General features: G+C 37.7%; 1 protein-coding gene across 3 annotated transcripts; it reads left to right on the forward strand.

Moving 5' to 3' along the window:
* The first annotated feature begins 494 nt into the window (after window positions 1-494).
* Window positions 495-7,837, forward strand: LOC120090292 (polyketide cyclase/dehydrase/lipid transport superfamily protein). Of its 3 annotated transcripts, none has more exons than XM_090306791.1 (12): window positions 495-862; window positions 1,849-1,868; window positions 1,945-2,086; window positions 2,201-2,328; window positions 2,857-2,965; window positions 3,080-3,119; window positions 3,782-3,871; window positions 3,992-4,091; window positions 4,275-4,414; window positions 5,085-5,187; window positions 5,440-6,098; window positions 7,220-7,837. In XM_090306791.1, the coding sequence occupies exons 3-12, from the start codon at window positions 1,945-1,947 to the stop codon at window positions 7,533-7,535; spliced, it is 1,827 nt and encodes a 608-aa protein (XP_090162917.1). In that variant the 5' UTR covers window positions 495-862; window positions 1,849-1,868; the 3' UTR covers window positions 7,536-7,837. The 3 variants fall into 3 exon arrangements, with proteins under 3 accessions (XP_090162917.1, XP_090162919.1, XP_090162918.1); XM_090306792.1 differs by lacking the exon at window positions 495-862 and adding an exon at window positions 1,072-1,535; XM_090306793.1 differs by lacking the exon at window positions 3,782-3,871 and having other exon boundaries at window positions 722-862; window positions 1,849-2,086.
* The last annotated feature ends 15,997 nt before the right edge of the window (window positions 7,838-23,834 follow it).

The following is a 23,834-nucleotide window of genomic DNA, read 5'->3' on the forward strand; positions in this document are numbered from 1 at the left end:
TCTTAATCTCCACTCTCCAAAAAAGAGGGAGAAAAATCTTTTCACCTATCTTGTTGGATATCAAATCTTAAAAGAGATCTAAACTTATAAGACTTTTCATCATCCCTAAATCTTCTCCAATTAATACTAAAAAAATTGACTTAGTTATACACACTCCTATAAATTTTCAAAGATGGGGGCTATAAATACACACTCACAAACTAACCAAACTAAATGTACAGATTTAAAAGCTCCAATCTTTGTCCACGACGATTACCTAGAAATCAGTGGGAATGGAATAGGAATTGGGATTGGGAAAAAGATATAGAAGGGAAGGTTGAAATTTGAATTGAGTTGACTATTCAAAACCAATTTCAGCGTAAGAACAAAGGCAACGACGTGACCATCATTCATTCATTCACTGAATGACGTTTCCTTCGAATATTACAAAGACATGGCCCCGCGCCAAATCACCAATTCCTTTTTCTTTCTCTCCTTTCCCTTCTTTTTCCTTCGCCAAAATAGTTTTCTCGAGGACCCATCTTCTTGATTTGCTCCAAATCACTCACTGTTCATCAATTTCTCTGTTTTCCTTGAACCCCATCTCGAAAAATGGTTGCTGCTCAATTTTTACTAGTTCTTGCCATGGGGGATGGGTTAACTTAGCGTATTCTAACAACCCTTCTTGGGTTTCTTATGATTATTCTTCTATCTCTCTCTATCTATACCCTTTTTTTGCTGGATTCGATTACTTCTTGAAACGTGTGATTTAGCGGTGGAGTGAGTTAGTCCCGAGGGCGAAACGAACGCTTGCCCCTGACCCTGTTTCTGGGTTTGCTCGTATCAGCTGGCTTTGTCTCCTCAGCGATAACCGATGTGATTTGTATGAAATCTTATTGAGATCTGCATTGACTGTCGGGGAATTTTATCGGGTTTTATTGTGGAAGAGTTGAGATGTTTATATATGTTGACTAGTCAATCCTCAAATAGCTTCAATAGTGCAGAATTTGGAGTGTTCTTACTGTAGTTTCATCTGAGTACTTTCCCTTTTTCTTGCATTATTGAGCTTTGTCTTTTGGTTCAGCTTGCTACGAATAATTTGGATCATTATCAGTAGATATCGTGTGTTTACTGTGCTTTGATTTTCTAAGAATTATTGTAGCCCTGAAACTTCTGTAGATCTTGGAAAAGGAGAATTTTGAAAAGCCGTTTTCTCGGGAGAAGGGGGTGTTATGTCATCATTGAAATTAGCTTTTATTTGAACCATGATTTTTGTGTTGAATACGTGTGAATGGATTTCTTTTGATCTTTTGTGTGTGTTTTCATTGCTTTATTGGTTGGTATGAATTACTTTTATAACTAAAGCTATTTATGATGATGTTGAGTTTGCTTAAGTGGCATGTGCAATTCCTTCAAGCGGTTCTTATTTTCTTAGATGAGTTAAGCATTTAGAGAGTCCTTTTGAGTTTAAGAAAAACTTAATAAGCCAGATTCCTATGAGCTTGTTGGCTAGATTGGAACTTGCACGATCACTGTTAAGATTTCTTTGATAATTTGTAAGTAATCTTCTTCTTCCTAAGGATCTGATTGTCATGTAAAGCTGTTTATATCTTCTTAAACGTACTAATTTTGCACCATCTGGTGTCAACAAGGCATGTTAATTATTTCCTTAAACCCACTTTCTACTTTTCTGCTACAAATTTAAACTCAAGTTCAAATAATCTGTTTATAGTATTTTTAATCAATCAAGTTTGAGTAAGTGTTAAAGTTTCAATAAACATGTGGTTGAAGCATACTGATGATGCATTTTCCTTGTTGTGGTTCAATTTCACGAAACTTTATTAACACACCATCCGTATAAAACTTCAGGAGGTGCTTCTGAAGACGAGGTGAATTTTGTTTTTTGCCTGGAGCCTTCTGACAGTGACAGAAGACGTTTTGATCTTTTTTTAATTCAAATGCAAGATGGCGAAAAAGAAAAAAATCACACAGTACAGGGAGAGGCTAGACAAAACACTTGCATCTCCTGATCTGACAAACCAGGAGTCTATTAAATCCCATGTGTCAAATCAACTTTGTCGTTTGAATTTGAAACATGATACTGAAGGTTGGTGATGGTGATGGGTCAAGATATTTAGACATCTTGAGCTTATGTATGTCCTCATCATGTTGGTTTAGCCATCCATTCTGGAGGTGCTGATATTTCTTTTATATGTTGAAGGATCTAGTGAGAACGTGGTAGCACGAAGAACTGCTGAAGTATCAAATTTTCTTGACATGATGAGAAGTGCTTCAAGTAATGATAATGATAGCAGCAGGGCTTCAGAGACGGTGCATTCTGAATGGAAAGTATGTTATTCTGAAATCTCATCTTCATTGTTTCTGTTGTATTTAAGTCTAAATTCTGTTTTCTCATTTCACAGAAAATAAGAGGGAAAGTTGGATAAGTAATCCAATAAAAAGAAAATCAATTACTATACCTAAAGTCTCCATCACTTTGTAGGTTACCTGTATCCCCAATTGTTAAATTTAAAAAAGAAGCGGGGAGGAAGAACATTCTGATGATCTGTCTTTATTCTTTCCCTCCTCCCCCCGACAGAGGTATTGGGGGACAACTTGTTTGTTGATCTTTGTTGCCTCTGTATATGGTGAAACCTTGCCAAATGCCTTAATTATGTTTACATGCAATTTGCAGAAGTTTTGAAGCTTTGACAAGTTGTGTAGTTATTGTCGCAACTGATTCTTACTCCTACATATCAGAAAATGTTAAAATTTTCTTGTATAATACAACTTGTCTCAGGGTCCGTGAAGCCAATTTTATTTGAAACAGGTGGGTAGCATGTGGATTCTGTGATAATTTTTTTTTCAATGTTCCAGATAAAGCACGATGATGAAGAATTTCGAGTTATGTATCGTGAAGGACCAAAGGGCACTCCATATCATACGTTACTTGTTGAAGGCTTTGTAGATGGGCCTGTTGATATTTGTAAGTGTTACTGATAAATAGTTGATTTTATCCTAAAAATTTGAATTTGTTATATCACCTATAACCTCAATGTGATTAATGATCAGGACACAACTCCCACTTATTTGTTTGCAGGTTTGTGCACGTCCTGGGAGTCTGAACTTTATAAAAGATGGTGGGCATAATTTTTGATCTTTTGTGTATTTTGGAAAAGATGTCTAGTTGTGCATGCCTAATATAAACATAGTTAATCTCTGTTTGCTAAGCATGTACTAGTTTGCGAAAAAAAAAAAAAAAAGAAACAAGTAAAAGAAGCTTCTCTTATGCACTGAAGTCGATAAGATAAACATAAGCTAAATTCTATTACTCTACATTTTGTCTTTTGTTCTTTCTGTTCTTATCAACTTTCCTTCCAATTATTATAAAACATCTTTGTGGATGGTCAATGGTATTTGGTTGGAATGATCTTCCCAGCATCCAGTTATTCTATCTCTTCCTTTTTTTTTTTTTTAATATATATATATGTGTGTGTGTGCACGTGCGCACGAAGAGTATTAAGAATCTTATCTGAAGTGGCCTATTTCTCAATTCATAATGCGACTTCACTCACTCAAAGACCAGCTTCAGGAAACAACAATAGATAAGATTATTACTAGGGGACTTCATCTGGCTATGAAAAAATCACCCTAATTCACCTTGAACCCACCATCATGGCATCGGCCATAGCCGAACCACTGAATAATAGGAGTTCTATATTAACTCTTAACAATGAATTGATTGAATGACGTTTGTAGGAGTTTTAGTCACTGGTTTCCTCTTTCCACTGTTCTCCCTCAGGTGGCCTCAATTTAGTTTGCCATCTTTCAAAATTCTCACCAGCAAATGTCTCCAGAAAATACGGATTGGTGAACAGATTGCTTTAGTAAGGTTTGTCTAGCTGTACGGTTGGCACTTACTACACACACACACACAAACATGTCAACATCCTTCATCACGTCTCATTTCTATTTTGAAATACTGAACTTCTTTTAATTTTTTGAAAGCAAGGGTGAAGGTTTCATGGCCTCTGTCAACCAGGGAGATTGTTGTACACTACTTTTTATTTGAGTACTTTCAGGATGACCTTATCGTTGTTCTTCTGAACTCGGTAAGTGTTTCATTAAGTTTATGCAGTTGTAGATCTTCTAAACCATGTAAATCACTGTCAACTACTTGGAAGTTTGTTTGTATGTTTTTTTTAATGCTCCTTGTTTTTTTGGGGCAAAGTTCTAGATTGAAATCTGAATACAAAGATGATTTATTGGTTTTTTTTATATTTTTTATATTTCAGATATCTGATCTGGACAGCATCGATGTAACTACTCATGGATTCACCAGGCATGCTATCCCGGACGCAGATGACGTTATAAGGATCGATGTTGTGGGAGGCTTTGCTCTACAGAAGGTGACAGATAACAGGAGCTACTTCCGGTGAGGAGTTTCTCTCTATTTTATCTTTGACATTAATTTACTAATCCCAGCTAACTCTGTTGTTAATAAATGAAGTTAAACATAAACATTATCAGAAATTGATGTACCGTTGATAAGGATTGGTGTGATCTTGACTTAGACAATAATTTTTTAATCTTCATTAACAGCAAGGACCACTGGAATTGATAAGTTGAACGATGAGGATAAAGTAGAAACTTCTACATAAAAGTGCAAGGTTGAAAAGTATAATTTAACCCTTTTTTAAACAAATGTATAAGTTAACCTGAATCGAGTAGTACCTTACCAAATTTATTTTTGTAAGCAGTTCAAATGTTATTGAAGTTTGCAATTGAAATGGCATAAAATAGCTCATTTGGGACAAGAATTTATTAGAATAAAGTTATTGATTCTGCTATGCCAGAATTATTTAGAATCTCTTCTATAAATAGCTTTTTGTCATGAATTTTCTAAGATTTAGTTTGTAGTGCATTTTGGGTTGTAAAATAACTTGAGAATCAAAATTATCATCCATCTGCTATAATGCACCACCATGGGAATTGGAAAGAGACCTATCTTAAAAATTTATTGCCCTTGACTCCTTGTTTGGAAAAATCCTTTTTTAATACCTAGTCCATATCACAAGGAACTTGAACAGTGAAAAATCTTGCAGGACAATAGCAAACATGGACATGAAGCTGGATTTTGTCCCCCCATCGCTCATTAACTTCGTCTCAAGACAACTCATTGGCAGTGGTTTCCGTCTCTATCAAAAGGTTATACATTTTTCGAACCCAATATAATCAGGAACTAATCCTCAAAATCATGTTATTTGTTGCTCTATTCTTCTAGTTCTCATTTTCAAATTACCTAGTTTTCCATTTGGTATGACCAAGCATACTCAAATAATTCATGTGTAAGAGGGTTTGGATACTCGTAGAATAAACTTCAAAATTTACCTGAGATGCAAGTATTCTACTCTTATGTTCCGCTTAATTTTTAAAATTCAATTGTCAATAATATTGCAGGTTGTGTCTTCTATGTTCAAATCTGATGAAGATTTTATGAAGGCTTTGAATGACCCACTGTACACTCGTATAAGTGAAGCTCTCTACCAGAGGAATAAAAAAGAGAAGGCACTCGAAGAAAAAGAACGCTGTTATCAAATCGATCAAGCTGGAATGCATCATTTTCAAGAAGAACAGCTGGAAGAGCAGCAGGAAAACTCTATGGAAGACCAGAAGGTTCATGCCATTTATGATGCAAATGGGCCCCCAAAAAGTATCATCCAAATTAACGAAACAAAATCTTTTGGGGAGATTGAGGAGGAAGATAGCAAAGAAAGTAGGGATGATAAAGAAGAAGAAGAAGAAGGAGAATATCAGGATAAAGATGACATTTTAGAAAAAAGTATTGAAGAAAAGTGTAACTTTAAGGGTCAAAGAATCTCTATAATCAGTCCAGAGGTGGAAAAAGCTCTGCAAACTTTAGATGAGGTCATTAATATGATGAGGAAATGTAGACTCAATACTGAAGCGAAGGCTGCTTCTTGTTTGAGTGATGAAAGGCCTCCAGATATGGATAAGGATATTGAGAAGAACTTAAGTACTTCCAAAGACAGCAATGTTCATCCGGAAGTCTTAGCTTCAGACGAACCACCTCAAACTAGCTCTAACCGTAGTTCCAGGTAATAATTTTGATTGAACCGCTTCATTTTCTTTGTTGCTCTTACAATGAATGCTTTCAAAACCATCATAGCTTGCCTTAGTGGTCAGTAAGGATCACAAGTTCAGTAAAGGGCTTTGGAAAAATGAGTTTAATCTATGCAAGCGACTCCTATGAGTTTTCTTAACACCTAAATGTTGTTGGGTTAGGCGGGTTGTTCCATGAAATTAGTTGAGGTGCACGGTATATGACACAAATAATTACTGATATAGAAAAAAAAAAAAAAAGAATGCTTTCAAATGATATTTGAATCAGATGGCATCTAGTGGTCTGGGATTCTTTACATTATTCTCTCTGAGTTTGTTCTTGAAACTCCATGTTTAGTTCATTTTTCTGTTATATATCTGGATCATGCTATCATAGTTAAACTAATTTTTATGGATTATTGTATAGCTATTATTAATGTTTAGCCAATGATGAATCTTTTATCCTCAACCCTCTTTTGTGCTGCCTTCCTTGTGAAAACCCACCAGATCGACCCGAAAGGCTGAATTATTTTTAAGTGTTGCCAAAGCAACGTCTTGGGATCCAAGAGACAAACAGTAAATCTAGACTTAGGCTATAAGGTCAAACTTGGTTACCATCTACTTGTGACATTGAATATATCCTAGGAGGTGTTTGGCCCACTGACTTCATAAATCGGTTTTAAATAACTTAACACCACCAACTTCAATAATGTTCGCTATTGAAGTTTGCACATTTATGAGGAAGAACTCCATCTTCCCCTCTCTCTTTTACACGTTGATCGAGGAACTCCATCTTCACAACTCTACAGATCCTATACTCAAACTTCCTAACTCCAACATATTAACTCTAAATTTTAGAACTCAACTCAATACCCTAAACACACTATCAGTTTTTTTTTTGGTCAAGTTCAAACGGTTGTTCTATAAGATTAGTTGAGTATGTATCAAAATCTACACTGATTTAGGCAAAGAAAAGGGGTCCATTTTATTAGGGTCTTAAGGAGGGGCATGGAAACATACAAAAACCCGAGGGGCATGGAAACATATAAAAACTCTGGAATGAAAATGCATCTCAGTAGTTTGGCAAATTTGCATAATCAATTGAATTGTATTGCAGGCGTTTAGGATCATCAAATTCTTTGTCCAAGGATGTCAACCACAACAAAATAGTTCCAGCATCTCCAGAACAGAAATTTTTACCCCCTGGACCTGCTGAAGTTAACCACACAATATCGAGTTTCATCGACCATGGAACAACAGAAAACCTGCATTCAGATCAAAATTCACACGATCATGCAAAGCAACCAATCAGTGAGCGTAATAGCATTGACGAAATCAGTGAGGATGCAGTTGAGAGGTATATGAGGAACAGAAAAACCCGGTTCTGGTGTTTTCCGGGCAGTCCGATACGGCTTAAGAAGGGAAGGAGTTGAAATCTAGTTAAAGGTGAAGCAGAAATGGGAAAAGCTTTTCTGAAGAAGCCACCCTTAACTGATGATTTAACAAGGTTTCTTCTTAACATCCTACTACATCTGTAAAAATATCAATAAACTCCAATTTGGCTGAATTTTTTGTGTTTTTTTAAATTACCAATGTTATATTTATTTACCTTGGCTTTCTTTCTTTTATGTGATTCTAACTCTGATAATTTGAGGAAGGAATGAGCTCCCTGAATAAACCCTTCTGGCATAAATTAATGTGCAAAGGTTTCAATGTGAATACTCTTTTTTCAAAAGACAGTCTTGATAAAATGTGTGCAAGTCTTGCAAATTTGGCAAGTTCCATAGCATTTTGGAAACATTATTATATGTATCATAATGGAGTTTGGGAAGAAATTTTATTATGTTTATTTTTTGTACAATAATAATAGACTTGGGATTCAAATATCGTGTAATGCGTTAACTAGTTGAGCAATAATTGTATTTGAATGATTATTTAAGTCAATGTGAGAATCAAAATTCCTATCTATATTTCATGTGACATTAAGAATCAACATATTAGAAAGCTACAACATATTCGAAAGCTATTTACTTACTCTCTTTCAAAAAAGAAAAAAAAAAACTATTTTTTAACTCACTTCTCTCACTTTCGTTTTTTCTTCGTTCATTTGTTGATAAATTTCAAAACAATATGAAGCGTCTATTCTCAAAATTATTTTAAAACCTATTCATTAATAATAATTATAAAGTATATATTATAACTACAGTAAGATTTTGGTTAAAAATCATTATTAGTAACAAATTTGGTCAACAATGACATGCCAATTATTGTTTTTAGCGATTGTATACCATGTGGTCAATGATAGTTTTCCATTTTGAGATATGCGATTGCCTACCACTAAAGGTAACCACATATATGCTTATTGCTAACATGTAGCATAGTGATCCATTTCCACAAGTATGTGATCATTAATTAATGTTAGCGATTGCTATGCATAGTTACATGATCGTTAATCCTCTGTCCGTTTGTGGGTAAGATGTATGGTTGTCTTCTTTCGATTATAAGCATTTTTTGTCTTGCTCTAAATCCACGAAAAAAATGTAAATCTTCATTGCAATACCTCAATAAATGGCAAACAAAGAATGAGTTGAGAGTGCATAGCTTGTTCAAAAATCGAGAGTAATCAATCGAACTGTGAAGCAGAAAAAGATTGATGTTTACTTATCCTATGTTTGATATCAGTAACATTGAGTGTTAATGGTATAAGGTTGATGGAGAGTAGATGTTAACATAGAATAAAAACTATTGGTGTTAAGTTCATGGTCATTGAAGAGGAGGAAGAAGAAAGATATAGATGAGTGATGCATTTAATATTGGGGAAATTTGGTCCAATGACCTAATATCTAGGTCCATAATGCCAAATGACCCGATTTTTTAAAAAACTGTCAATTGATCTTTTGCTGACATTATCACGGCATGGACCCGATTTTTTAAAAAACTGTCAATGACCTAATATCTGGGTCCATAACTATCTCGCTCTCACTACGTGGATCTCTCTCTCGCTGTCTGTCTATCTTCCATCGTGATGTGATTGTCACTGTATGATTGATTTGACAATTTTCAAGAAATCTATCTACAACTTAAAATAGTTAACACACAACAAACATGTAATGGTGAATTCTTTAAAATCTAAACTTCATTTGAACTGTCATTTCTTTGAACGGAGATTTATTAAATGAGGTTTTCCAAAATGAAGTTTTTCGGAACCAAACGGAGTTTTCAGAACAGAACAGACTTTTCTTGAACCTGATTTCATTGGTGTTTGTAGGAATGTGGTCTCAAAAAAGGTATGTAAATAACATAACGAAAGGGGTGTGAGAAAAAATGACAACGAGAAAGGTGGAGAGAGCAAGATAAAGCGACAACGAGAGAGCGAGAAAGAGCGACAGCGTGAGAGCGAGAGCAATTGGGAGCGACAGCGAGAGAGATCCATGTGTATTACTATCTACTTAATAAGAAATGTTCTCTTTCTTTGTAGGATGATAGAAAAGTGTCTACTAATTCGATATGGAGGTCATTGGGATGAGAACCAAAATTTGTATGTTGAAGGCGAGCTAACAAGAATCATTGTGCCTATTACATTGAAGTATGAAGAACTTAAAGCTCACATTTATAGGGTTGCAAATGTAAGTTGCTCAGAGTTTGATGTTGTTATGAGAGCTAAATATAAGCTTGACTTTGAAGCCCTTTCATAGTGCATACGGAATGACGGTGATGTTCACTCCCTTATTTTCTGGGAAGATCTTTGTAGAGTTTAACTATATGTAATGCTAAATCATATCACGACGGAGACGTGAATATGAATTATAATGGTACAAGTGTAGACAGACAATACGAGGTATCATTTGAACTTAATTGAGAAGAGGACAATATTCCATTGCCTATGAACACTCAACCTTCAACAGTATCAATAGACAATGACAGCATTCATGCAGTAGACTTAGAAAGAGAAACTCAATGTAACGGACCTGTGCTTGGTAATGAGAGACAAGGAGGACTTACTTCAATGGATTGTGGTTCTTCAGAAGAGCATGATCCTTTCGTTGTTGGTAATGAGAGATCAGTAGGCTTGAATTTTATGGATTGTGGTCCTTCAGAAGAGTGTGATCCTTTCGTGGTTGATAATGAAAGATCAGTAGGATTGAATTCTATGGATTGTAGTCCTTCAGAGGTGCATAGACCTTCAGTGGCTGTTAATGAGAGATCAACATGATTGAATTCCACGTCTTCATGTCATAGAGAGGAATTGATTATGCATCTGAGACAGATATTGAAGTTGGTAAACTTTTCTTGAGTAAGAGTGATTTAAAAATGAGATTGTCTATTCTGTCCATAAGTAATAATTTTGAATATAAGGTAAGGAAGTCAACTAAGTCTTTATTTACTGTCAAATGTATAGAGGATAATTGTAAGTGGAGCCTTCGTGCAGTGAAAATTCCAGGGTGTGACATATTTAAGATCACGAAGTATATGCGGTCGCACATATGTTCTATTGAAATTTTAAATCATGACCATAGACAAGCAATGGTTGTAGTAGTTGGTGAACTAATTAAAGATAAGTTTACAGACATAGGACATGTTTATAAACTTCGTCACATCGTTGAGGATATGAGGAAAGAGTACGACGTAAACATAAGTTATGATAAGGCATGACGTGCAAGGGAAACCGCTTATGCTCTAACTAGGGGTACTCCAGAAGAGTCGTACGCTGTTTTACATGCATATGGTGAAGTGTTAAAAATGGAGAATTCAGGTACAAGGTTTGAAATCGAACTTGAAAATGATGTCCATTTCAAGTACATATTTATGGCATTAGGGCCTTGTATTAGATGTTTTTCAAGTTGTCAATTTGTGATAACTGTTGATGGATCGCATCTGAAAGGAAAATACAAAGGGACCATGTTGGTCGGTGTTTCCATGGACGGTAACAACCAAGTTTACCCACTAGCATATGCCATAGTGGACAATGAAACTGATCGAGCTTGGAAGTGGTTTATATCGAATTTGAAGTGTGCCATTAGAGAACCCCCTAACTTGGAGTTCGTGTCTGATCGAGCTGTATCTATTGGCAATGCCATTTGTGCAGTTTTTCCTATGGCATTTCATGGATTGTACACATACCACCTAGAAAATAATAATCTTTCCAACTTTAAGGACAATATGATTATTGTGATGTTCAAGGATGCAACCAGGGTATTTTGCATGTTAGAGTTCCAAGAACACTGGAACCAACTAGGTACTTTTCGAAATGGTGTTGTATCGAAATATTTGGAGGATATTGGTCTTGAAAGGTGGGCGCGTGTTTACCAAACATAATGAAGATATGATAACGTGGCATCCAATAGTGTAGAGCGTTTCAATTCGTTGACCAAATAATATCGACAGTTGCCCATAATGTGATTATTGGAACATGTTCGAGGCCTCATTAGTTCATGGTTTTATGAATGGAGAAATTATTGGGCATCTTGAGCAACGTCACAGCTGGATTGCTGTGAAAATCGATTAGCAACTGAGTGTGACAAGTGTAGACGATATTGAGTTGAGCTGATTGATTGTTATAGGATCAATGTGCAGGACAATCGATTGGACGGTATTGCGAACCTCCATACGAAGGAATGCACGTGCAAGGAATTTGACTCACTCGGTATCCCATGTTCGCATGCAATTGTGGCTCTGCAAGAACGAAACATCCCCATCCGAGGTTTGTGCAGTCCATTCTATAGCGTTGACTTCCTCATGGCTGCTTATGCAAAATCCGTAAATCCACTTGGTCACATATTTGAATGGAAAAGACCACTGGCATATGTGGAAAAACATATTGTACCTCCTAGAAGAGTGGTACAAGTCGGGCGACGAAGAGTAGAAAGAATACCATTAAGAGAAGAACACTGCATACAAATAAAATGTGGTAGGTGTTGGAACTACGGGCATAATCGACAAAACTGTAATGAACAGCTCACGTCTGGGCGACCTACTGATTCTAATCCAAATGATTCAAATGTCGGTCGATTGTAATTTTCTATGTGCCACTTGTAATCCTCAAAACTATAATTTTCTATGTGCCACTTGTAATTTTCTATGTATTGGTCGATTGAAATGTCTTGCTCATCTCGCTCTTGCATTTCTCGCTAAACTTGCTCTCCTTTTTATAAGTTTAATTAAGTGGTTGTCTATTCATGAATCATTCTGGAAATGTCTCGCTCTCTCTAGATCTCGCTCTCGCTAATCTCGCTATCACTTGTAATCCCTTTTATAATGTCTCCCTTATAAGTTTAATTACTAAAGTTTGTCTATTCACAAATCTCTTCAAATGTCTGGCTTATCTCGCTCTCCTTTTTATAAGTTTAATTAACTTGTTGGCTATTCATGAATCTTTCTGCAAACGTCTTGCTCTCTTTGGATTTCGCTCTCGCTAATCTCGCTATCACTTGTAATCCCTTTTATAATGTCTCATTTATAAGTTTAATTACTAAAGTTTGTCTATTCATGAATCTCTTCGAAAGTCTCACTTATCTCACTTTCCCTTTTATAAGTTTAATTAACTTGTTGGCTATTCATGAATGTTTCTGGAAATGTCTCGCTCTCTCTGGATCTCGCTTTCGCTAATCTCACTATCACTTACACAACTTTCCTCAAGTTTGTCTATTTATGTTACTCAAATGTTTGTCTATTCATGTTAGTTCTACACTAATAATTTAAATAACATGTTAGTAAAATTACATCAATAATATACATAATATACATATACATCAATAATATGAAGTGTTCGTCCACAATTGACATGCCAATTGCATTCAATAGTGACTCATCTTCTCCTGAGTGATTATAGATAGGGCATTACCAGTCACTAAATGTTATAAGAATTTTACAACAAATATTTCACAATCTAGTGACCCATGTTATGTGTTCATAGAGGTAGGTCGGGATATCTTCCAATGAGACGTTTCTATGTCCGACTTCCAACGTTTGAAGTCACAGTAGCGAAGAAGCGATGGTAGGGTGTAAGTCAACGGTTCAAGGCAAGACTCTAGCTTATTCTTCGACGTCATGGATGGTAGTGAATCAAATACGAACAACCGGCCTTTATTTAGATCGAATGCAATCAACATCCAATGTTGATCGATGTTTTTTGTCGTACACACGAAGTCCATATCTGACCACTTGATGTCGAATTTACCCATGACATAATCCGAAAACGTCTCTTCCCCCCATACAATGGCAGCATGCAAAGTTAACTTATTCTTAATATGTTTGTAGACCCTATCTCGAGAAGTTAGGTGACTCTACACAGCGAAATGAACATTAAAAACACATAGTAGTCAACCAACGTATTCCTATTCAGAAGTGCAATAAATGGTTACCGTTATTCCAATTGGCAGGATGGTGAAGCTGGCCATACACATGTCTGGTCGCCTATAGAATTTATCTTTTATGAACTGAAATAGTATATTTAGGATCTGCATTTAGAACAAGATATACGTTAGGAGAGGGGAGTAAACTGTATATACTTGGTAAAAAGGACAAGAATCGTAAACTTACGTCACACTCAACCCATGAACTTGGTTCGATAAACTCCTGGAAAAAGGACTTGGATAATGGCTGAACTGCATTTTTCTCAAACCTCGTTGTCCATATTCTTATCGGCAATCCAATTCATCATTTCCATGAATACAACAGCTGGAACCTCATGCTCCAAGAAGTACTGGATCGTCGCTTTAAACTCTATCGTAGGTACCCTAGGGAAAGGGTACTTAATATTTGGATGATCTGAAGGAAGTTGAACCTTAATTTCCTTCTCTTTTGTTTTTTTTTTTTGGTTCGATCAGAGGTGTGTATTTATCAACAGCCTTTTGTCTCATGTGTTGTTTTTCGACTCTCGATCATAACCTACATAAATATAAAAAATGGTGAGCATGTCAAATAACAAATATGAAGAAAGAAATTTTCGAATCATATAATGATCATACCTGTGAATCGAGATGTATGGTGTCAGAAGAGGCCATGATATCAAGCTGTACAGATGAATCGAGAGGTAGAGGTAGGTTAGGTGATTAGGTGGAGATGGGGTAGGTGACTTAGGTACAGGTTGGGTGGGTGATCGAGATAAAGTTGGGATGGGTGACATGGTAGCATCGTGGCCTATCTATAGAGTAGGGGACCTCGCCACCTCAAACACTGTGGAATCCTTTATAGACTGTAATAGAGACAAAATGGTTGACAATTGTGCTATGATATCTCTTGTGTCCATCTCCAGGTTCGATACAAGGGCATCCAAGCTCGATATTGAGCTGTCAATGCTCCGCAGGTATGAATATATATCAGGATCAACATTGACTCCTTCCTTATAGCCCAAAACCTCAAGCTCAGAACAATCCTCCTCCGGGACAGAACACTCCTCCTCAGGCTTAGGATGTACCCACCAGCACATCATGAAACATATCCTCGCTAGGGTGTAAGTAGACTGGTGGATGTTTTGGTCCCCATCAGATTCGTCGTCCCTCATTCCACCTTATGAATTACCCTGCTGTTCACCTTCCCCACCTTCTGAACTGTTCTCTGAACTACTGCCAGTCTCTGAACTATTAGAGCTCCCTGAACTCTTGGTGTCGGAGTGAACTTGTCTTACGACTCATCTATCAATTGGGATGTCCCGAAACTCCTTCTCAACATTGGACACGATAAGACCCTCTTTGAATTTTGTCTGCATTAAGGATCCAACCCAGTAAAATGGTTAGTGTACATTTTACAACTGAAAAAACATACTGTGGCTGGATTATACTTACATTTTTAGACTCAAAAAATGTCTCTCTCGAGTACTTTGAATGACACTGAGTGGGAGCATGACCACCGTAATATACAAGGCACAGCTACCTTGCTCTTTTGAGTGGCAACGTTCCTTACTATCGACGATAGGATCTCGTACGTCCACACCTAAATCCAAACAACTCGTATTTATAACTATGTTAATGTTAAACCAAAGATAAAGTTAAATTAAGGAACATCTAACTGAAATTCTAGGGAAAATCCACGGAGCGAGTATTTCACAACATAATTTTTATTTCTCCTCACATTCTCCTTGTATAAACCAACCTTGTCATTTAGTGCAGTCTTCAGGGCGTTGAATGTCCTCTACCAAATAATTGTACCCCAATCAAGATTGTTGTAGTAACTATGTCTTTAACATCATCAAATAGAGTACGATCGACAACATTATTTTGCTTGTTTTTATCCGTCATTGCAACCTCTATGTAATATACTAGGGTGATTTTAACAGCATCATCGTCGTTTTCAAATACCAATTTTTTGTATTCTTTTTCCAGTAAATTCAAGTGGAATGCATCTGAGGTCGATTGATTACTAAAGTACCTCGTCGCAAGTTCTTGTGAAGACTTCTTACTTCGTACAACTCGCGTAGGAGACCGCCACAAACCAGTGATCAATAAAAAACCGTCCTTCGAAAATCTAACGACCTTTCCTCTGACAAAGAAACTAATCGAGTTCGCTCCCGACTTCTTCACTTCCTTCAATAACATATGGTGGATTAGTGAGCTTTTGAATACAAGTTCAATGTCTACAAATCGCCAAAAAACTGTTCTCTTGAACATCTCTAACTGCCTTTCGGTAAGCTTCTACTTTACAATCTTATTGGCATTGGCAACGTGGGCAGGCTGGTTACTTGCCCGGAAAACCTATCAACTTCACGAATTTTCAAAGATTTTGACATCTTAAATTACTCTTGCATTGTATGAACATTCAAAATAGGTTCGTACTAAAAAATCACTAACAATACATACTATTAAAGTCTCGCTCTCGCTAATCTCGCTCATCTCGCTCTCGCTTGCCTTGCTCTCGCTTATCTCCCTCTCTCTTATCTCACTCTAGTTGTATACCCTGAGCCCTAATTTCTCTGCTTGTGTATGTTCACTATTGAGACCAGTATGGTGAGTAGGTTAATGTGAGAATCAATGTTTAATTGTAGGGAAAAGGATGAAGAGCTAGAAGAAATGTTTAAGTTTGGAAACTTGACTCTTGGGTGAAGCTAGAAAATTGGCTAAGTGTTTGCCCATGCATTGGCCTTGTGCTAGGCATTGGAGTTGAACCATGTGTTGGCTTTACCTTTTGTTGAGGTTAGTTGGACTCTTAAGGAAGCCAAGTGTGGCCGAGTGAAGAAAAACCATGCGTTCGTTGTGCACGCTAAGAGGAGCGTGTTGAGAGCAAGCAATATTATGCATGGACAAGGCATGCGGCAGCTAAGTCTTAAGAGGTTAGAATGCATGCGGCAACATCAGGTGTGCGTGAGTGTGGGCACTGGGAATTAGACGTTGTGCGCGTAGATGATCGTGTAGCTACTTGCAGTGCTAAAGATGAGCTAGACGATAGCACTAAACGATGGGCGATGGCGCTACACGATAAGCATAAGCGCTAAGTGATGGCGCTACACGATAGGCGTGAGTGCTGGACGATGGACGTGATGCGCTAGAAGATGGGTTAAGCGCTACACGATGAGCGACAATGAGAGCTATGTGATGTGTGCAGAGCTAAACGATTGAGGCTTGTGTGCAAGCGAACCAGGATAGGCGTTTAGTGCTGGCTACTCAGTGTGCTTTAGAGCTGTACACTGAAGTAAGACTGGCTATGCGTTGGTCAAGCTTGTCATGCGATGAGTAGAGCTTACGTGGGTCAGGCTATACAAATCTCAAAGGGCTAAATGTATGATGATTGAGGTCGAGAGGAGGCCAAGGCATAAAACAGATGCGTTGGAATAGGTTTGCGTGAGAACTAAGGTGTGCGTTGAACCTAGTTGGAAGCCTGTGTTGTTAGTAGGTGAAGCATCAGTCTTAACTCACTCAAGGGGCAACGGCTGTCATAAGCACTAGATTTAACTCCACTTGAGCTGAAGGTGTCATGCTAAGCATTAATGGTAAACGGTGGGAAGCAGTATAAAAGGGAGGTTGAATTTAAAAAACTTAGTTTGAAAAATTCCTCTGTGCAAATTGAGAGATCTTGGTGCTTTTGGAAAGCTATGAGAGTCTAGTCTCACAGGTGGTACTACTGGAAGAAGATCTCACCAGAATAATGCCAGAGAAGGGAAAAAGTGACCAGAGATTCAGTTCACAGGTGAATCTGGGCCGTCAATTAAGAATTGAGGTTTCAGGATGAACCACAGAGAGTTTGAACCTGAAAGTTTAAGATAAGCTTCCTAAACAATTCTAAACAAGTTTGTAGAAGGAAATTTCTTGAGATGAGCTCTAGAATTTGATTTATTAATGATGTAAGTCGAATATGGAATTTTATGAATAAGTAGGCAGCTGCTTGGGTTGAGTAAGTTGGCAGCTCAAAGTAGGTGCTCGGGCAGACTAAGGGCTGAACACTCCTATGCATTGGATTTGTTGTGTGGGCTGAGAAGACTTGCGTTGAAGGCTAGGACGTATAAAGGCCTTTGTGGATGACCATGTGCGACTGAAGGAACACTTAGAGCAAGTGTGGTTACACAAGTGGGGATGCGTTTATGAGAGGTGTTAGATGCATAGAAAGAGCCAAAGTCTCAAGGAAATTTCTAAGTACTAGACCTACAACCAAGTATGTGTTTGAGTGAAGGTCCTCTAGGTGAAGGCTAAACGCAAGGCTTACTTAAGAGTTAATCTCAAGAGGGAGACCAATGCTAATAGCTAAATATATGCTTTTGTATCCATAGGATTGACACTATTACTAGAAGCATATCAACCTTTGAGGAGTAGTCCTAAAATTTGTGAGGGACTAAGTATTTACAATGTTTTTAAAGAAACCATGTGTTAGATGTCAGAATGATGATGATGGGAATGAACGCAATTATTATGTGTGCTGCATGCTTAAGCTATGCGTTTATACCCATACATCGGAGGTCATGTGTTGGAATGAAAATGAGTTAATCTAGTATGCAATGACCATGCATTCTTATCACAAGTTTTCTTACCTTCTCGCTAAGTATAATGAAAATGCAAGTTTCTCGGGTAATTCGAGGTCGAACACAGGGACTTGTCACTCAATAATGCTTGTGAAGCAATGCGTTTGAGGTGATGAATAAAAGTAAAAAGAAGAAGTTTAATGGATTTACACATTACTTCTACTTCTAACTAAATAGATTGAGTAATAGAAGACTTGGGATGAGAATTGATAGATACACAACAACTGTTAATGCATAGTAATGTTTATTATCTTAAATCGCTCGAGTAATCCCAGCTCATCACACTAACGCATCACACACCTCTCAGTGGTCAGCGGCATGACTATGTCTCTATAGTGCATGGGTGCATTGAGCATAAGACCGTGCCTATCTCTAAAAACAATACATACTTTGCTTTAGTGCGTTCCATCTCTTACCTTCTCAGGTAGGTAGATGCAGTTAATTAGCTCATAGACAAGCATTGCAACAAGCCATCGAAAAACGTTGCTACAACCTTTCACCAAGCAAAGAGGATTAACTTACTATACTCACACAACGCACACCTCTCAGTGGGTTGCTACATGCGTCCTATCTCTAGGCTATACGATTAAGTATGCGATCGCCTTTGATAAAATAACAATGAAGGTAAACGATGATAAAGATAAAGAAGATGAAGAAGACGGCATTGAAGGAATCAAGATATGCATTGATTACAAAATGTCTTAATATCTTAAGCCAAAATGTAATACAATACAGAGGTTAGAGGAGAAATGAAAGACTCTACGTCAAGGCTGCTGGTAGTGCCATGGAGGGATGGTGAAGACGTCTCTCTCGAGTTCTATCTCCGGCGAAAGCTTCGGTCGTCACTTGGTCTGGTTTGTGGAGATGAAGAATTCTCACTGAAAATCTCGCTCATGTTCTCATCTATGATCGCAAACCTCTGCCTTAAGGTAGAAGTTCAGATACTTTGAAATGAAGGTCCAATGGGCTATTTATAAAGTTTAAACGCCGATGGCTATCATGATTGCATTATGTCTCACTGCTGCCTTTGTCGTGGTATGGCAATGTCACATCATTTTATCTTGTTGATACTCCCAAGGTATGCGTCCGAGCTTGATTTAACTGAAGTATCAACGCATTCTACCCATCTTGCGATCACCTTTCTATTATGGTTATCACTTAGTGGCCGCAACTCCAAGTGATTACCGCATTCGCTTGATCACTGCAACTTCCATGTGATGGACGCATGCGATCATCGCATCCGTTCGTCTTTGTGATAGCTCGGCTTTCAGCACATGCATTTGTCTTTGTGATCGCCTGGCTTCAGCGCATGCATTTGATTACGATTGTTTATTTCCAGCGCATGTGTTTGATTCCTGTGATAGCTATAAAAATAGACACTTTGGCACGGAGTAACGCATAATATTGGGGTCAGTGAGGATTTAGGTGCTAATCGATGCAAAACTCAATTTTTCATAAATTCTAAGTATTATCACCGCATTTTCTACTTGTTAGCCCTCATAATTCTAAATAAAAGGCTTAAAATAACCGACATTTCTGCCAATTATCACACCTCCAAACTTAGAATCGTGCTTGTCCTCAAGCATGCATTATACTTCAAGAAATTCTTACCTCACTTTTCGGCGTTTCTTTGCGATGACCAGCTTCTCAGAATATAATTTACTCGTACCTCTAACCATGACCGCAATGCTCTCTTCCACCTTGGCTGCTTTTTCAAAGAGATCTTTTCTAAGTTTAAAGTCAACAAGCCTTTGCTCAAAAGCTTTTTATTCATTCTCTGCAACTTTGTGTTCAGCTCTTGAGAATGCTTTCGTTCAAAACAATTCAAGATTATGCGATTACTTATTCGAATGCGGCGTTGAACCTGGTTACGCTCTTCGTTTTGGCTTACCCCCACGTGTGTCATGATGGCATCCAACTTCGGTCGCATTCCATATTCAACTCAACTTTTGTCTTGCTTAATTTGGCTTGCGTCAGACAGAGGAGTTGTGCTTATGCGTTGATCCTGGCGACTTACCTTCATTTTGGCTTGCCCCCATGGGTGTCATGCGGACATCGAACTATGGGCAAGTGTCTTTCACAACTTAACTATTTATCAACATAGGTTTCCCCATTGCGTTGACATTGGAGTTGTTATTCCAATTTTTTTTATTATTTATTTATTTTTTTTATTATTTATTTTTTATAAAAGATCGCAATGTAATCAACGCAATTCTCTGAGACCGCTGCCACCCCCAAACTTAGAGGTTGGCAGCATTCTCACCGCAAGCTAAAAGAAAACTCACAGGAATGCGGTAACAAATGTTTAAACAAAGGTTTGCGCGTAATAAAACTTAAGACTTTCAAAATTCAAAGAAGGTATTAAAAGTAAGGAGAACCTTGCGATGCTTAATTCGCGGATGCGGTGAATTATTTGTACCATCATAGATGCGCAAAGGACCGCTATCGAACAAGGAGAATTTCAAAAGAATAATGCATAAAAGATAACAAGAAAGGAACCTTAAGTAGAATAACGCATGCGACAATGCGTTGGAATTCATGCGATCGAAGCCATGCATTGATGGATGTGGAGGATTCTTCCATTATAGTTGTGCACCAAGGATAGTTATTATCGTACCTACAAGGAGCAAACACACCACAACCAAGGAAGCAGTCGCATATCCAAAATAACAATAAAAATAAACTAAACTAAGAAAGCAAGGTAAAGATAGAGTAGAAGACTTCCTTGGAGAAATTGGAGTGTTGTCACTGCAAGGAGCCTTCCATGCAGGAGATTGATCTCAACTGCTTAGGTCAAGACTCGTTGTCCTGACCATTGGAGCTTCCAACAATTGTTGGATGCATGATAGTTGACATGCGCCTAAGACTGCTTCCAACTCATGCGACAAATAGCCTTTCTATCTCGGGGTCAACATTGACTTTTGGCGTCTTTCCTTTACTCAAATATTGTTTGCAACTTGGTCGCACAAGCTACAATACGCCTAAGACTGAAAGGGTGCCTGCGAAAACATAGAACTTAACAAACCATTAGCTGCCAAGTCCTCGGCAATGGCGCTAAAAACTTGTTAGATGTAGGAATGATAATGATGGGAATGAATGCAATTATTGTGTGTGCTGCATGCTTAAGCTATGCGTTTATACCCATGCGTCGGAGGTCATGCGTTGGAATGAAAATGTATTAATCTAGTATACAATGACCATGCATTCCTATCACAAGTTTTCTTGCCTTCTCACCAAGTATAACGAAAATGCAAGTTTCTCGGGTAATCCGAGGTCGAACATAGGGACTTGTCACTTAATAATGCTTGTGAAGTAATATGTTTGAGGCGATGAATAAAAGTAAAAAGAAGAAGTTTAATGGATTTACACACTACTCCTACTCCTAACTAAACAGATTGAGCAATAGAAGACTTGCGATGAGAATTGGTAGATACACAACAACCGTTAACGCATAGTAATGTTTATTATCTTAAATCGATCGAGTAATCCCAGTTCATCAAAATAACGCATCGCACACCTCTCGGTGGTCAGCCGCATGACTATATCTCTATAGTGCATGGGTGCGTCGAGCATAAGACCGTGCCTATCTCTAGGAACAATACATACTTTGCTTTAGTGCGTTCCATCTCTTACCTTCTCAGGCAGGTAGATGCAGCTAATTTTCTCATAGACAAGCATTGCAACAACCTATCAACAAGCGTTGCTACACCCTTTCACCAAGAAAAGAAGATTAACTCACTATACTCGCACAACGCATACCTCTCGGTGGGTTTCTACATGCATCCTTTCTCTAGGCTACACGATTAAGTATGCGATCGCCTTTGATAAAATAACGATGAAGGTAAACGATGATAAAGATAAAGAAGATGAAGAAGACGACATTGAAGGAATCAAGATATGTATTGATTACAAAATGTCTTAATATCTTAAGCCAAAATGTAATACAATACAGAGGTTAGAGGAGAAATGAAAGACTCTGCATCAAGGCTGCTGGTGGTGCCATGGAGGGATGGTGGAGACATCTCTCTCAAGTTCTATCTCCAACGAAAGCTCTAGTCATCACTCGGTCTGGTTTGTGGAGATGAAGAATTCTCACTGAAAATCTCGCTCATGCTCTCATCTGTGATCGCAAACCTCTACCTTAAGGCAGAAGTTCAGATACTTTGAAATGAAGATCCAATGGGCTATTTATAGAGTTTAAACGCCAACAGCTATCATGATTGCGTTATGTCTCACTGCTGCCTTTGTTGTAGTATGGGCAATGTCACATCATCTTATCTTGTTGTTACTCTCAAGGTATGCGTCTGAGCTTGATTCAACTGAAGTATCAATGTATTCTACCCATCTTGCGATCGCCCTTCTATTATGGTTATCACTCAGTGGCCGTAATCTCCAAGTGATTACTGCATTCGCTTGATCACTACAACTTCCATGCGATGGATGCATTTGATCACCGTAACTTCCATGCGATGGACGCATTTGATCATCGTAACTTCCATGCGATGGACGAATACGATCATCACATCCGTTCGTCTTTACGATAGCTCGGTTTTCAGCGCATGCGTTTGTCTTTGCGGTCGCCTGGCTTCAACGTATGCATTTGATTGTGATTGCTTATTTCCAGCATATGCGTTTGATTCCTGCGATAGCTACAAAAATAGACACTTTGGCACAAAATAACGCATAATATTGGGGCCAGTGAGGATTTAGGTGCTAATCGACGCAAAACTCAATTTTTCACAAATTCTAAGTATTATTACTGCATTTTCTACTTGTTAGCCCTCATAATTTTAAATATAAGGCTTAAAATAACTGGCATTTCTGCCAGTTATCACAATGATTTTAAGAAAGATTATTCTTATGCTAGCTATTTTACAAAGTAGCTTTCCAAACAAACTATGAGTTTATATTTTCAAACGCATGCCATATATGAAAGTTTGTTGAAAAACTATTTAAGTGTGTTCATATACACAAAACATGCGTTAGTACCTTTAAAGACATGTTTTCATGCGTTTAGCTTTACATGCTTTAAAGAGTAAGTCATAGTATGACTAGTGTTACTATAAGCTTGATATTGAGGGACATTGAGAAGGTATCCAAGCAGTTCGATACTGAGAGACATTGAGAAGGTATCTGACCAGTAGTACCTAAGGTATGACAGTACTCATAACCACATGCACGTAGGTAGTTTAAGGTCAGAGATTGAGCAAAAGGGTTCTCTCTTGACTAAGTCAGAGATTGAGAAAAATGGTTCTCTCTTGACCAAGCAGTTGACGTTGGGATTTAACCATAATAGGGTTACTCTCGACTAAACAGTTTAATGTTTTATGATGAAAACAACTTTACATGTTTTATGCTTGGAAAATGTTTATATTTTAGTATAAGGTTACTGGTGATGGAAATTAGGTGAAACGCAATATGCGATGCATGTCTTAGGTTATGCATTGGTTCTTATGCGTCGGTGGTCATGCGTTGGAATGAGAATATGCGATGACCATGCGTTCCTGTCACAAGTTTTCTTGCGCTCTCGCCAAGTATAAAAAGAACGCAAGTTTCTCGGGTGATTTGAGGTCGAACTCAGGGACTTGTAGCTGAATGTATGCGGTGATGTGTTTGCGATGGATGAATAAAAGAATGATGGGGGTTATAAGCTATAAACTACTCCTATTTCTAACTAACAGACAAAGCAGTGGAAATACGAATGAGAGGTAGAGACATGGTAAATGTTGACGCGTAGTAAAATGCATGGAAAAATAGATAAAATGTGAGGATGTCTTCACTGCAACAT

This window comes from Benincasa hispida, chromosome 11 (genome assembly GCF_027475165.1).
Source record: "Benincasa hispida cultivar pf3 chromosome 11, pf3_genome.v1.1, whole genome shotgun sequence".
Classification (NCBI taxonomy): Eukaryota; Viridiplantae; Streptophyta; class Magnoliopsida; order Cucurbitales; family Cucurbitaceae; genus Benincasa; species Benincasa hispida.